This window comes from Colobus angolensis, unplaced genomic scaffold (assembly GCF_000951035.1).
Source record: "Colobus angolensis palliatus isolate OR3802 unplaced genomic scaffold, Cang.pa_1.0 Scaffold355, whole genome shotgun sequence".
NCBI classification, from domain to species: domain Eukaryota; kingdom Metazoa; phylum Chordata; class Mammalia; order Primates; family Cercopithecidae; genus Colobus; species Colobus angolensis.
Window position 1 is genome coordinate 278,188 of NW_012116877.1, and position 16,298 is coordinate 294,485.

General features: G+C 39.3%; 1 protein-coding gene across 3 annotated transcripts in view; it reads left to right on the forward strand.

The window, feature by feature from the left end:
* Nucleotides 1-16,298, forward strand: part of RAB6A (RAB6A, member RAS oncogene family) — a 103,199-nt gene that overhangs the window by 38,066 nt on the left and 48,835 nt on the right. Inside the window, exons 3-5 of one of the 3 annotated variants that reach the window (XM_011953021.1) lie at nt 8,951-9,004; nt 11,546-11,651; nt 14,079-14,190. In XM_011953021.1, the coding sequence (XP_011808411.1) occupies nt 8,951-9,004; nt 11,546-11,651; nt 14,079-14,190 (272 nt within the window). Of the gene's footprint in view, nt 1-8,950; nt 9,005-11,545; nt 11,652-11,717; nt 11,824-14,078; nt 14,191-16,298 lie in introns of all 3 variants that reach the window. The other 2 variants (XM_011953020.1, XM_011953022.1) reach the window with 2 other exon arrangements.

A 16,298-nucleotide genomic window follows, 5' to 3' on the forward strand; every position in this document is an offset into this window, starting at 1 on the left:
GGCTGGAGGGCAGTGGCGCGATCTCGGCTCACTGCAAGCTCCGCCTCCCAGGTTCCCGCCATTCTCCTGCCTCAGCCTCCGGAGTGGCTGGGACTACAGGCGCCCGCAACCGCGCCCGGCTAATTTTTTGTATTTTTAGTAGAGAGGGGGTTTCACCGTGGTCTCGATTTCCTGACCTTGTGATCAGCCCGCCTCGGCCTCCCAAAGTGCTGGGATTACAGGGCGTGAGCCACCGCGCCCGGCCACCCGAGTTTACTATCTCTAAGGAAAAAGCTAATCCTGGCGGGGGCAGTCCCTTCAGTGTCAGCAAGGACCCTGATGTCAAAACATCAAAACTATAGAAAGTAAAAAGACATGCTTAATACAGAAGCTAATAGAGGTTAAAGCAGAAGTATATGAAAGAGAGAACAGAAAAACAATGGAGGAAATCAATGAAACCAAAAGCAGTTCTTTGAAAAGATTTTTAAAAATTGACTAGCTAGACTGATCAAGAAAAAAAAGAATACTCAAGTTCTAAAATCAGAAAAGAGGGAACATTACTACCAACCATACAGAAATAAAAAGGGTTGGCTGGGCACAGTGGCTCATGTCTGTAATCCCAGCACTTTGGGAGACTGAGGTGGGTGGATCACCCGAGGTCAGGAGTTCAAGACCAGCTTGGCAAACGTGGCAAAACTGCATCTCTACTAAAAATACAAAAATTAGCCAGGCATAATGGTGGGCGCCTGTAATCCCAGGTACTTGGGTGGCTGAACCAGGAGAACAGGAGAATCTCTTGAACCCAGGAGGCGGAGGTTGCAATGAGCTGAGATTGCACCACTGCACTCCAGCCTGGTGACAGAGTGAGACTCCATCTCACAAAAAAAACAAAGAAATTAAAAGGGTAATGATGGAATGCTATGAAGAATTATATGCTAACTAATTAGATGACAGATAAAATGGACCAATTCCAAGAAAGACACAATCTACTAAAACTATCTCAGGAAGAAATAGAAAATCTGAATATATCTATAATAAGTAGAGAGAATTAGTAATTTAAAAAACTGCCCACATAGAAAATCCCAGCATCAGATAGTTTCGTTGGTCAATTCTGTGAAACATTTAGAGAACACCAATACTTTGTAAAACTCTTATGAAAAATAAAAAACACTACCCAACTCATTCTGTGAGGTCAGTGTTACTCTAATACTCAACCCAGAGATATCAAAATTAAACTACAGACCAATATCTCTTATGAATATAGACACAAAAATTGTCAACAAAATACTATCAAACTGAATCCAGCAACATGTTAAAAAAGATTATACACTATTATTTTTATTTCTATTATTATTATTATTATTTAAACAAAGACTCTTGCTATGTTGCCCAGGCTGGTATTGAACTCCTGGGTCCAAGCAACCCTTTCATCTCGGCTTCCCAAAGTGCTGGAATTCCAGGTCTGAGCCACCACACCCGACTTGTGTGTCATTTAACAAGTGGAATATACAAAAAGCAATCAACATAATGCATTATTTGAATAAAATAAAGGACAAAATCACGTGATCATTTCAGTGTACACATAAAAAGCATTTGACAAAATCCAGCAGCCTTTCATGATAAAAACGTACGACAACAAACTAGGAATAGAAGGAAACTTCTAAATGGTAATGAGCATCCGTAAAAATGCCACATCTGGTGTACTTAATGATGAAAGGCTGAATGCTTTCTAAGATCAGGAACAAGTAAGGATGTCTGCCCTCACAACCTACACAGCTTCAGTACAAAACATCAAAGAACAAACAAACTAAAAGGAATAAATTAGTAATCTTAAGAGCAAGTACTTTGAGGCACTCAGCACATTGTAAATCTTTTACCGTATTAACTCTTTGAAAAGATTTTTTTAGACAATCGGGGAGCATAGATTCAAATTGCCTTGTTAAATGAATTAACAAAAATTAAAAAAAAGAAAACAGGTTACTCTTAATCTACTTATCCATTTTATATGTATTATAATGTAGTTAGTATAAAAACTTGCTTTCATTTCTCATCATTTGTAGATTAAGGAAAAAAACTTGATTTCAATTGCTTTGTCTTTGTAATATAGCAAATGTTAGTCTGATTAAGGCTGTCGTTAACTGCTGCTGTCTTGATTATTATCAAACCATTTTTATTTTTCAGGAAGCTTTTAGGGTAATCTTAAAATCTGAATCCTCTTAGTATGTATTTTTCCACATTTGAAGTATTTATTTCAGGAATATGGCTTCTGAATTGAATCTTCCTGAAAAACAAACACACGGGCATTTCTTTTCTAGGAAAGCTATGTAATGAGCCTTAGAGTTGGAAGCACCTTTATTCATGTCTTAGTTCTACCACTTAGTAGTTGGATGGGTTTGGATCAATTATTAAATTTTTCAGAATCCGTATTTTCACATCCGTAAAGTGAGAATCATAATCCCTATGGATGGTGACTCCATTCTTTTTTGGGGGGAAAAAAAAACTATTCTTTTTTTTTGTTTATTTTTAAGAGATGGAGTATTGCTTTGTTGCCTAGGCTGGAGCGCAGTGGCATGATCATAGCTCATTGCCACCTTGAATTCTTGAGCTAACGGGATTCTCCTGCCTCAGCCTCCTAAGTAGCTGGGACTACAGGTACACGCCACCACTCCCAGCTAATTAAGAAAAATTTTTATTGTGCAGATGGGTTTTTGCCATCTTGCCTAGGTCTTCAAGAGATCCTTCTGCCTCAGCCTCCCAAAGTGCTGGGATTACAGGGATGAGCCACCACGCCTGGCCACAAGCTCTGTTCTTGTGTGATTATTACCATTTACCATTGAGAACAACATTGATTGTTTTATTTCTTTCTTTGAATAGCACTTGTTTTCATAGTTCTCCTCTTCATTATAATCTGTTGGCATTTTAGACAACTGTAATATTCACATAGGCAGTCTACTAGCCTCCCGTACTTTTCCATAATCTCAAACCTTCTCTAAAAATCATATATTCTCTTCTCAGACCACAATATTGTATCCTTCCAATTTTTTAATTCAGGTACTTTTACTATAATAGTTTCTATTCCAGTGGTTCACATCAAAACCTTCAACCCATTAATTCCTCCATGTTATTTTTATTTTAATTTTTCTTCTTTTTTTTTTTTTTTTTTTTTTAAAGATAGGGTTTTATTCTGCCACCCAGGCTGGAGTGCAGTGGTGTGATCTTGGCTCACTGCAGCCTCTGTCCCCCCAGGCTCAAGCGATCTTCCCACCTCAGCCTCCTGAGTAGCTGGAACTACAGGTGTGCACCACTATGCCTTTTTGTGTTTTTTTTTTTTTTTTTGAGACGGAGTCTCACTCTGCCACCCGGGCTGGAGTGCAGTGGCATGATCTTGGCTCACTGCAAGCTCTGCCTCCCGGGTTCATGCCATTCTCCTGTCTCAGCTTCCGACGTAGCTGGGACAACAGGCGCCCACCACCATGCCCGGCTAATTTTTTGTATTTTTAGTAGAGACAGTGTTTCACTGTGCTAGCCAGGTTGGTCTCGATCTCCTGACCTTGTGATCCACCTGCCTCAGCCTCCCAAAGTGCTGGGATTATAGGCATGAGCCACTGCGCCCGGACTTTTTTTTTCTTTTCTTTTCTTTTTTGACATGGAGTCTTGCTCTGTCGCCCAGGCTAGAGTGTAGTGGCACAGTCTTGGCTTACTGCAACCTCTGCCTCCTGGGTTCGAGCAATTCTCCTGCCTCAGCCTCCCAAGTAGCTGGGACTACGTGCGCATCACCACACCTGGCTAATTTTTGTATTTTTAGTAGAGATGGGGTTTCACCGTATTGGCCAGGCTGGTCTCAAACTCCTGACCTTGTGATCTGCCTACCTTGGCCTGGGATTACAGGCGTGAGCCACCGTGTCCAGCCTTTTTTGTATTTTTAGTAGAGACAGGTTCTTGCCATGTTGCCCAGACTGATGACAAACTCCTGAGCTCAAGCAGTCTGGCTGCCTCGGACTCCTAAAGTGCTGGATGTCTAGTCATGAGCCACCACGCCCGGCCCTTCCATGTTGTTTGTAAATATCTGGTCCTGTGTCTTCTGTTTTACCTTTCTCCTTTTTTAGCTTAGACTCCATGGGAAATTCTTTAACTTTCTAGCCTCTTGATATGGTTTGGCTATGTCCCCACCCAAATCTCATCTTGAATTGTAACTCCCATAATTCCCACATGTTGTGGGAGGGATCCAGTAGAAGATAATTGAATCATTGGGGGTGGTTTCCGGCATACTGTTCTCGTGGTAATGAATAAGTCTCACAAGATCTGATGGTTTCATAAAAGGAAATCCTTTTCACTTGGCGCTCATTCTCTGTTGCTGCCTCCACGTAAGAACCTTTCGCCTTCCACTGTGATTGGGAGGCCTCCCCAGCCATGTGGAACTGCAAGTCCATTAAACTTCCTTTTCTTTATAAATTACCCAGTCTCGGGTATGTCTTTATCAGCAGCGTGAAAACAGACCAGTACACTTCTCTTTAGTTCAATCACATATGCCTGGCAAAATTTGCGTTATGAACCCAGTCATCTCATTTCTCCTCATTGGTTCTTAAATACATTAATGTTGCTAGTGTCAACTAGGTTATCAGTTTTACCAAGCACTCTTTGGAGTAACTATTTCATACTAACTCTATACTCCTCAAACTCGAACTTTACCACTTTTACCACTCTTCTTCGACTCTTACTTTGAAGACTTTGCTTCTTAAAGAAATGGGAAGTTTAAGGCAGGAATGCCCTTTTTTATTTTTCTTACCACATCATCTGTGTACATGTAACAGTATTTATACCAATCCTCTTTCATTCCAGTATACTGTAGGAAATGCCCTCTTCCTATCAAAAGCCAGTCCCTAACTGTGCTAAATCTTATCTTCTCTGGCATTTTTCATTCTCAACACCTTCATTATTCTTTATTTCCTGGAGTTTTTGTTATGTACCAGGCACTATTCTGCATGCTGGGTATATAGCATACTGCAGTGAACAAACATACCAACCTTACTCTCATGGAGCTTCTAGTGGGGGAGAAGTTGGATAATTAACAGTTAATCAAACAATTTATTAATCTAGTCAAAAGTGCTATAAAGAAATACATTTAGGAAAACATGATCTTAGCATGATAATGATTGTGGCCTTTGTAGTTTGTAGGTCACAGTTTTCTATTTTCAGAGGAGGAAGAGAGAACTGTTCTTGACTTCTATATTGTAAAATTTACTTTCAGTCAACTTTGTGATGTTGCCTATGTATATTAACAAATGTACTTTGATGTTCAAATTAATATATTCTCAAGTGAATGTTTTTGTCATGGAAGAGTAAATGAAGTGTTCAGTAGGATGTCTTTTTCTTTGCTTTTGAAATCACCTTTTGAATTGCTGTTGTTTTACATGCTTTACATAGGTGTTCTTGAGTGTGAACTTTCTGCAGCCTATATGCAGTAATCCCATGTTAAGTCAGAGTGAATGAGAAATGCATAAGTGTTTATATGGAATTTGAGAAACAGTTCAGTTTTTTCTTTAAAAACCTATTTGTTAGAAATATTTACTGTACAGGAATTGACATACGTAAAGTTTTTGGTGTTTTATTTATGTAACTGAAAGAACCAAATCTCATATATTGAAATGCAGGGTACTGGTTTACAGTATATAGATATGTGAGTAGGAGTGGTGAGAGTCATTTTCTTAGCCTTTATAGAGTATCCTATCTAAAAATATCGACACCATACCATAATATTTTCTATCGTCCTTTTCCTGGTTTTTTTCTCTTATGCTACTCTCTAACATACTATTTTACTTAATTAGCTTATTGTTTGTCTGTCTTAGCAGACTGTAACCTCTGTAAGGGCATAGAATCTTGTCTGCTTTTTATTCTTTTACCACAAGATTCTTAGCTCCTAATGATGTTGACTAGTAGGCAATCAATAAATATTTCTTTCTGCCAGGCACAGTGCCTCACGGCTATAATCCCAGCACTTTGGGAGGCCAAGGTGGGTGGATCACTTGAGGTCAGGAGTTCGAGACCAGCCTGGCCAACATATAGTGAAACCCCGTCTCTACTAAAAAATACAAATATTAGCTGGGTGTGGTGGTGCACATCTGTAGTCCCAGCTTCTTGGGAAGCTGAGGCAGGAGAATCGCTTGAACCTAGGAGGCAGAGGTTGCAGTGAGCCAAGATCACCACACTGCACTCCAGCCTGGGTGATAGAGCAAGAGTCTGTCACTCAAAAAAATAAAAATAAAAATAAATAAATAAGTAAATAAATAAAATCTTTTTTTCCCCGCCAGTATTAGGGAGGAATAGAGTTCAATAAATATTTCTGATGAATATGGACAGGTTTACATGATTTTTAAATGTGCTAATTTGAGTAGAGACCAACTGCATGTTTGTTCATCACTCTGTCTCTAGTACCTTACACAGTATTTGCGAGTACATGCTTAATAAATATTTGATGAGCAAGCTGGGCGCATGCCTGTAATCCCAGCATTTTGGGAGGCCGAGGTGGGGGGATCACTTGAGGCCAAGAGTTTGAGACCAATCTGGCCAACATGGCAAAACCCCGTCTCTACTAAAAATACAAAAATTTGGCCGAGCGCTGTGGCTCACGCCTGTAATCCCAGCACTTTGGAAGGCCAAGGCGGATGGATCAGGTCACGAGATCGAGACCATCCTGGTTAACATGGTGAAACCCCATCTCTACTAAATATACAAAAAATTAGCCAGGCATGGTGACACGTGCCTGTAGTTCCAGCTACTTGGGAGGCTGAGGCAGGAGAATGGCATGAACCCGGGAGGAGGAGCTTGCAGTGAGCCGAGATGGCGCCGCCACTGCACTCTAGCCTGGGTGACAGAGCAAGACTCTGTCTCAAAAAAAAAAAAAAAAAAAAAAAAAAAATTAGCAGGGCTTGGTGGTGAATGCCTGTAATCCCAGCTACTTGAGAGGCTGAGGCACTAGAATTACTCGAACCCAGGAGGCAGAAATTGCAGTGAGCTGAGATCACGCCATTGCACTCCTGCCTAGGCAACTGAGCGAGACTGTCTCTAAATAAATAATGGATGAACGAATAAATGAGAACTAAATGGGGCGATGTGTATAAATTGGCACTTAGTAGATAATTAGTTTATATAATTTACTGTACCTTTCGTTCTTGAATATATGTAAAAACGTGTAAAGACTTAACATTACATTGGTTTGTCATATAAAGATACTATCTTTAGGTGGGGCGCAGTGGCTCATGCCTACAATCCCAGCGTGTTGGAAGGCCAGGTGGGGAAGATCTCTTGAACCTAGGAGTTGCAGATTAGCCTGGACAACATGGCAAAACCCTGTCTCTGCAAAAAAATTCAGAAATTAGTGGGGCATGGTGGTATGTAGTCCCAGCTACTTGAGAGGATCACTTGGTTCAGGGGGTTGAGGCTGCACTGAGCCAAAATTACATCCCTGTATACCAGCTTGGGCAACAGAGTGTGAGACCTTGTCTCCAAAAAAAAGAAAAGAAAGAAAAAGAAACATTTTATTTAAATTTTATTTGCAGAAGCTTCAGAAAAGAATAAAATACTTAGAAGCAAATTTAACAAACAGCATAAGACTATACAAAACACTGCCAGGAGAAATTAAAGGAGACACATGTATTAGTTTGTTCTCACACTGCTAATAAAGAGATACCCGATACCCGAGACTGTGTAATTTGTAAAGGAAAGAGGTTTAATAGACTAATAGTTCTGCGTGGCTAGGGAGGCCTCAGGAAGCTTACAATCATGGCAGAAGGGGAAGCAAACATGTCTTTCTTCACATGGCAGCAACAAGGAGAAGCACAGAGCAAAGAGAGGGGAAATCTTTTTATAAAACCATCAGATCTCATGAGAACTCAGCTGTGACACACACAGAATTCTATTTTTCTGCCAACAGAAATAAAATCCCCAACTGGATGGACCACTTTTCTGATACAGTTTTTGATTGTTTTTTAGGAACTTAAAATTCTTAGTGATTCATATTTTAAATGCACAGACTCAACTAGTTTCTGTTTTAAGGAATATGGCACAAAGATATTTAGGGAAAAAGTATGTATGTACCCACACACACATACATAGTATATGTGCACACAAACATTTATTAATGAGGTGATTAAACTTCTAAAATAGAGTCCATATCAACATCCTCCTTCTGGGGTCGTTTGTCTTTCTTCCATTCTTTTTATTTATCTCCCCTAATTAATTTTGGACTCTTTTTTAACTTGTATACTTTTTGTTCCCTCTTTTTTCTAGTCTGCCTTCTTTCTATTCTCTTATTATTTCACCATTTTCTCTTGATAGGGAAAATAGCAGCCAGGCAATAGAATTTTACATGTGTTTTCACCACAGAAGGAACCTATCATTATGTGGTACACAGTAAAACTTGTTTTCCTTACCTAATGACTTTTTTTTATATTGGAAAAATCATGTCTCTTATGGAAAGTTACGATATTTGTGAGTCTCTGGCTGTCTATGGCATCAGGACAGTTGACAAACCACTATGTAGGAGGTCATGACAGCAGATAGTTGTTTATATCAACAATATTTTATAAAACTGCTCTTGGGGCAGATACGCACCATTCTGAGTGGGGAGCAATCAGATATTCAAACTAAAGTTCAAATACAAATATTTAAACCAAAGTTGCCATTATCTTATTATTTGTAAAATGAGAAAAATAGGATGAGAATAAGCTACTTGGCAGGAATGTATAAAGATTAGAGATGATCATGTAAGAAGCTTAAAACAGTCTCTAATATTAAGCAAATGCTGAATACGTGGAAACTGTTATCACTGGAAGTTTTGTTTGTCCTTAATTGGCTATGTTGTATTGGTTTGTTTATTCATTATTTCTTCCACAATTAATGAATTCCATTTGAATCCTAAACTGCTGGCCACCATTAAACGGTTATTTGTTAACTTCTTTGTTTTGTTTTACAGGCAACAATTGGCATTGACTTTTTATCAAAAACTATGTACTTGGAGGATCGAACAGTGAGTAATATTTTCAGTGTGCAATTTTCTGCAACATTCCAGGTTAGAAAACTGTGATCAAAATAATCAATGATTGTCACCATAAGAAGTACTTAGCAGAGTTACCAAAGATAGTTTACAGTTGTTGAGAAAAACTCTTATTACTGAGTGAGTAGTACTTGGCAGTTATCTTGATTTGGAAAAATGAAAACAAAGAACTTTACAGAGAATTAAAGGAGAATTTTTATGAAGAAATTAAAGCTGCTAAAGACCTTCTAAATACCACTCTTGAGGCATTCAATAAGATTTCAATTTGTGAACTTCAGTATTTTTTTGTCAGGATAGGATGCATGTCAAAGTGACTGACTAAAAAGAAATAATGTGAGCTGGGTACAGTGGCTCACACCTGTAATCCATGCACTTTGGGAGGCTGGGGCAAGTGGATCACCTGAGGTCAGGAGTTTGAGACCAGCTTGGCCAACATGATGAAACCCCGTCTCGGTTAAAAATACAAAAAATTAGCCAGGTGTGGTGGCAGGCGCCTATAATCCCAGCTACTCGGGAGACTGAGGCAGGAGAATCACTTGAACCCAGGAGGCGGAGGTTGCATTGAGCCGAGATTGTGCCATTTGCACTGTAGCCTGGGCAACAAGAGTGAAACTCCATTGGAAAAAAAAAAGTAATGTGTATTTATTTGTTGGATTTCTGTCTTTCATCCTTTAGAATGTTTTCTTTAAATACAGTGTAAAATCTGTATTCTAGCCCACTACCCCTTGAAGAGATTCTTGTCACCTAAATAGTGAATATCTTAAATGCAGTATTTTGAGACCTGCACCCCAAAACATTATTTTGTTTCCCGTGTTATTTCTCATGTGTTTTTTTTTTTCCTGAATATTCTCTTTTATGTTTTGATATATAGCATGTCATTTCTTAAAATTTGTAAGCAGCCGGGTGCAGTGGCTCACACCTGTAATCCATGCACTTTGGGAGGCTGGGGTGGGCGGATCACCTGAGGTCAGGAGTTTGAGACCAGCCTGGCCAACATGGTGAAACCACGTCTATACAAAAAAAAAAAAAAAATTAGCAGGGCTTGGTGGTGAATGCCTGTAATCCCAGCTACCGGGGATGCTGAGGCAGGAGAATGGCATCAACTTGGGAGGCGGAGCTTGCAGTGAGCCGAGATGGCGCCACTGCACTCTAGCCTGGGTGAGAGAGCAAGACTCTGTCTCAAAAAAAAAAAAAAATTAGCAGGGCTTGGTGGTGAATGCCTGTAATCCCAGCTACTTGAGAGGCTGAGGCACTAGAATTACTCGAACATATGAGATAGTACATAAAGAAATTTTTATGTAGGGCTGCAAAAAGATAGTCCTCCTTTTTTTTTGTTTTTCTGAGACGGCGTCTCGCTCTGTTGCCCAGGCTGGAGTGCAATGTTGTGATCTCAGCTCACTGCAAGCTCCGCCTCCTGGGTTCAAGCCATTCTCCTGCCTCAGCCTCCCGGGTAGCTGGGACTACATGCGCCCGCCACCACACCCAGCTCATTTTTATATTTTTAATAGAGATGGGGTTTCACCATGTTGGCCAGGATGGTCTCAATCTCTTGACCTTGTGATCCACCCGCCTCGGCCTCCCAAAATGCTGGGATTACAGGCGTGAGCCACTTGCGCCTGGCCCTCCTTTTTGTTACATTACACACACACACGCTCGCGCCTGTAATATAGATATGAGATAGTAGATAAATTTTTATGTAGGGCTGCAAAAAGGTCTTCCTCCTTTTTTTTTTTTTTTTTTTACATTACACACACACACACATGTTCTGGGGAGAAATGTATGGGAGAAATACAGGCACAGTAGTTAAAGACCCAGTTTTAAAGTATTCTAGACCCAATAGGAAAGAGACACGTTTTAGCTTAAGAGAAGCTTTCAAAGAAGCATTAATTCCTTTACTCTGATAGCTTAGGCTGTTCCTTTCCATTGACATTTACCTTAGTTTTTTGGGGTTTTTTTTGTTTTTTTTTTTTTGTTTTTTTTTTTGCTCTGTTTAACCATCAGCAGTCTACTTTTTGACCCCTGGAAGGCATAGGGATTGAAATAGGTTTTAGGTAGGGAAAAAGGGAAGCCATATTTCTGATTCTGTGAAACCTTAGGCTGTTCCTTTCCATTGACATTTACCTTAGTTTTTGGGGGTTTTTTTTTTTTTTTTTTTTTGTTTTTTTTTTTGCTCTGTTTAACCATCAGCAGTCTACTTTTTGACCCCTGGAAGGCATAGGGATTGAAATAGGTTTTAGGTAGGGAAAAAGGGAAGCCATATTTCTGATTCTGTGAAACCTTTCCCAGTGGCATTTTCCAGTCATTTACCTTCGGAGTATGCAAAATTTTAATATTTCTCCCTTTTGAAAAAGGAGTTTTGTGTTATTTTCATTCCTCACTCCCTGCAACCTCTTGCATGAGTTGTCTTTCTACTTCCTTCCCACCCTCTCCCTTTTAAAAAAACGTTGTTTTTTTTTTCTTTTTAGTATTGGTTTCGTTTTTTTTTTTTTTTATTTATTTTTTCCCATCTCACAGATCAGGCTTCAGCTGTGGGATACTGCGGGTCAGGAACGTTTCCGTAGCCTCATTCCCAGTTACATCCGTGATTCTGCTGCAGCTGTAGTAGTTTACGATATCACAAGTAGGTATATTGCAACGGGTTGACCTTTCTTATTTTTCTTGCTTGTTTGACTGATTTTGTTGTTAGGTACGATTGCAATTATGGGACACAGCAGGTCAAGAGCGGTTCAGGAGCTTGATTCCTAGCTACATTCGTGACTCCACTGTGGCAGTTGTTGTTTATGATATCACAAGTGAGTGGAGGGAATTATGCATTTCTAATCTTCTTTCAACCTTTAGCTTAGCTGCATGCATGTTCTTGTCTTGTGCTTGTTTTCCTTACTGGCATGTAAAAATAAGTTTTATCGTAAATCACATATCAGCCAGGTCAGAAATATTTGCTTTGGTGTTTATACCAGTATGCTTTATATCTAACTGTGCCAGGTTTTTTGCCCCAGAAATTTTCTTTTGGGTCCAATTGTGAATCCTTTTCAAGGGTTTCTTAGTATCCTGTTATTCCTAAACCATACCATAATTATAGTTGGAGGAATGTCTCCTTTTAATTTAATTTGATCTCAGATTTCTCTAAAATAAAATAATCTGCGTTTAAGTCTCTTGCCAAGTTTTCCAAATTCTCCAAGCTTTCTATTGAGGCTATTACAAGCTTCTGCTAGCCAGCTTTTCTCTGCTTTCCCCTTCCAGCCATTCTCTCTCTGTAGAGGAAGAGAGAGAAAACATAATGTACAGTTTTCTATTAATCTTTTTTATTTGAATCATATTTTGGTTCTGTGACTGATTTATTTACTTTGTTGCTAACAAATTACACTTTCATTTCTCTCCAAAAAAAAAATTTTAAATAGGAGGTGAAACAACCAGTAGTCTTTTTCTTTTTTCTAAAGATTGAATAATGCCTGTGGCCTTTTAAGTGACTGTAAATTATCCATGAAGCATTGGTGACTGACAGTAAAATGCTTTCTGATTGAAATTGCCTTTGTAAATTGGTTTATAACATATATTAGGCAATATTAAACATTATTCCATATAGTGGTTCATAATTTATAGGAAAACCAGGGTCTTGAACTCCTGGGCTCAAGTGATCCTCCTGCCTCAGCCTTCCAAAGTGCTAGGATTAGGCCAGGCACAGTGGCTTACGCTGGAAATCCCCACATTTTGGGCGGCCAAGGCAGGTGGATCACCTGAGGTGAGGAGTTTGAGACCAGCCTGACCAACATGATGGAACTCCATCTCTACTGAAAATGCAAAATTAGCCAGATGTGGTGGCGCATGCCTGTAATCGCAGCTACTTGAGAGACTGAGGGAGGAAAATCTCTTGAACCTGGGAGTCGGAGGTTGCAGTGAGCCGAGATCGTGCCATTGCACTCCAGCCTGGGCAACAAGAGCAAAACTCCATCTCAGCAACAACAACAACAAAAACCAAAGTGCTAGGATTACAGGCATGAACCATTGTGCCCAGCCCAGTATCTGGGACTTTCTTTTTAAATTTTTAAAAAATGATGTGTACCACATTACACAGATGTAGTATCTTGGGCTAAAAAAAACTTACATAGACAAAGGAACTATTCATTTGGACTAATAAAACTGTTACTATACATTTTTGCATATCTCCTCAATCAGGAATCATATCTAATAATGAATAATTGTACTGGCAAAATTAGAAGATTGCATTCAAGGACTTCTTTTTTTGAAATAGGTGCTATGCAGTCTTTCTTCTTTTGCACCTTTACTTTGGGTTGCTGTTTGTTTAAAAAAAAGAAGTATGTTCATATTGTGCATTGACACGTTTTGTAGCTTTAAAATGTTTGTGCTTACTTTAACCACAGCAAGTGAAACCTCGTGTTTTTTTAATCCACAAATGTGATTCAAATATTAGTATATTGTTTTCTTTAGCTGCTGTAATAAATGATGAAGTACTCTACTTAGAATCCAACACTAGAAAAGATAAATTTTGTTACAAGCGTTTCTGGTGCATTAAACAAATAAATTTTAGGTTAAAGTGATCACAAACTGAGGAAGCTGTGCAAACAGTGGTATTGAAAGCTATTGAAAGGCTTTACAAATTTTCTGGATGTGTTGGGACTTACTGGCTGACATACTTTTGAAAATGCTTTCTTTGTTATGTTTGGTATGTGTAAGTGATAAAAAAAAAAAAGCATTGTGGCAATGTGACACCATATTATCTGCCATAGCTGTCCTTATATTTAAAAAAGTTTTTTTTTTTTTTAATTAAATACTACATTGCACTCACTTGGTCATGTTCAAAAAAATTTTAAACTACTCTAAAAGGAACCTTGAAGATTTTATTCTTGTAATTTGTTTAAATTGCTGACAGTTGTAATCAGATAAAATGGAGTTATGTTGCAGGCACATTAAAAGTGGGGTACTAATGTGCCAGCCCCCTTCCAACTTCCAGGGCTTTTTTGGAGGGAGGTGCCCACCACCTGGGGAGGCATTTTTCAGCAACACTAATCTGTCTACCCTCCTATACCAGATGTTAACTCATTCCAGCAAACTACAAAGTGGATTGATGATGTCAGAACAGAAAGAGGAAGTGATGTTATCATCATGCTAGTAGGAAATAAAACAGATCTTGCTGACAAGAGGTATGGAGTTATTTTATGTGTGTGTAATGTTTGATTTCTGTGTTATGCAGCCTTTTGTTTTTGTTCACTGAAAATTTGTTTTGAAAGGAGACATGCTTAATCCTTAAGTTTGTGTCCTCCCCTGCTTTTCTTTAGCATGGGAACCTCAAATATAAATGTAAATATTAAACACCCAGTCCTTAAGGGAAAATGAATTTTATTTTGTTTAAGCTCACGTGTAAATAACTCTTGTGCAAGTTGTTTAGACTTGAAGCCAGTAAATATTTTGCATTTTTTAGATCTCATAAGCATGAATATTGTTTTGTTAAAGAGCAAACCATTTTGGAAAAACCTTATCTTTAAAAATTATTCATAAAGATTAAATGCACACTCTTTTCTTAGTAGTCTTCTTATAAACATTCATTATAATTCAGTGGTGTGGGTTTTTGTTTTTTGATTGTTTTCTAATTGTGTGGTTGAGCCAGACTGTGTAGTTGCACTGAATAGCTTGATTGTGATACCTTAGTCAAATGAGCAAAGCAATATTCAAGTCACAGGATCAAAACATATTAACATTCACTGTAGAACCCATGGCTTAAATATTTGCTTTCAGCATTCTTAAGCGATTTACTGCATACTCTTTCTGCTTTAAATAGTTTTGACCATACTACTTAATAGTAAGAGCTTTTACTGTTTATTATTTGTTTATTCATGAGATGGATATTGAAATTCGGGTAATGAACTTGTGATATTAATTCAAATGTTGCAAAGAAAGCCAGTGTTAAAAGACTTGTGGAGATGTGAAGCCCATTTGTGCCCATGGCACCTCAATTAGAATTGGTAGTACAGGCCAGGCACAGTGGCTCACAACTGTAATCCCAGCACTTTGGGAGACCAAGGAGGGTGGATCACGAGGTCAGGCGTTCAAGACCAGCCTGGCCAAGATGGTGAAACCCTGTCTCTACTAAAAATACAAAATTAGCTAGGTGCTGTGGCAGGCACCTGTAATGCCAGCTATTCGGGAGGCTGAGGCAGGAGAATCACTTGAACCCGGGGGGCAGAGGTTGCAGTGAGCTGAAATCGTGCCACTGTACTCCAGCCTGGGCAACAGAGTGAGACTCTGTCTCCAAAAAAAAAAAAAAAGAATTGGTAGTACAGTTGCAAAAAAGTCTTTCTTAATTTAAAAGTAAATTCAAAGTGATTTCATCTTTTCTTTATAAAAATCTTTTTTGGATATGAATTGCTATGAAGGAAATTTTCACTATTTTATTTATCTTCACTATGGAGACTTCGTAGGTACCTTTTTTTTTTTAGGGGGGGTGGGGAGGTGGGGAAATGGAGTCTCACTCTGTCACCCAGGCTGGAATGCAATGCAGTAGTGGTATGATCTCAGCTCATTGCAACCTCTGCCTCACCAGGTTCAAGCAATTCTCCTGCCTCAGCCTCCTGAGTAGCTGGGATTACAGGCACCTGCCACTGTGTCCTGCAAATTTTTGTATTTTTAGTAGAGACAGGGTTTCACCATCTTGGCCAGGCTGGTCTTGAACTCCTGACCTCGTGATCCACCTGGCTCAGCCTCCCAAAGTACCCGGATTACAGGCGTGAGCCACCATGCCCTGCCAGTACCTTCATTTTATTTATTTATTTTTGAGTTGGAGTCTCGCATTGTCACCCGGGCTGGAGTGCAATGGCGCGATCTTGGCTCACTGCAACCTCCGCCTCCCAGGTTCAAGTGATTCTCCTGCCTCAGCCTCCCGAGTAGCTGGGATTACTGGCATCTGCCACCATGCCCAGCTAATTCTTTGTATTTTTAGTAGAGACGAGGTTTCACTCTGTTGGCCAGGTTGGTCTCGAACTCCTGACCTTGTGATCCGCCCGCCTTGGCCTTCCAAAGTGTTGGGATTACGGGCGTGAGCCACCGCGCCTGGCCTCTTCATTTTTAAATAGAAAAATTGTGTATCTGAATTGTTTCCCTTTATAGCCAGAGTCATCTGAGGAGGATGCTTGTAAGGATTAGTTTTTTTATTGCTTAATATTTCAGTTGAGTGCACAAATGTTAGAAACTTATCAAATTATATATATACACGTATGTGGTTTTTTTTTTTGAAATGGAGTTTCACTGGCCGGGC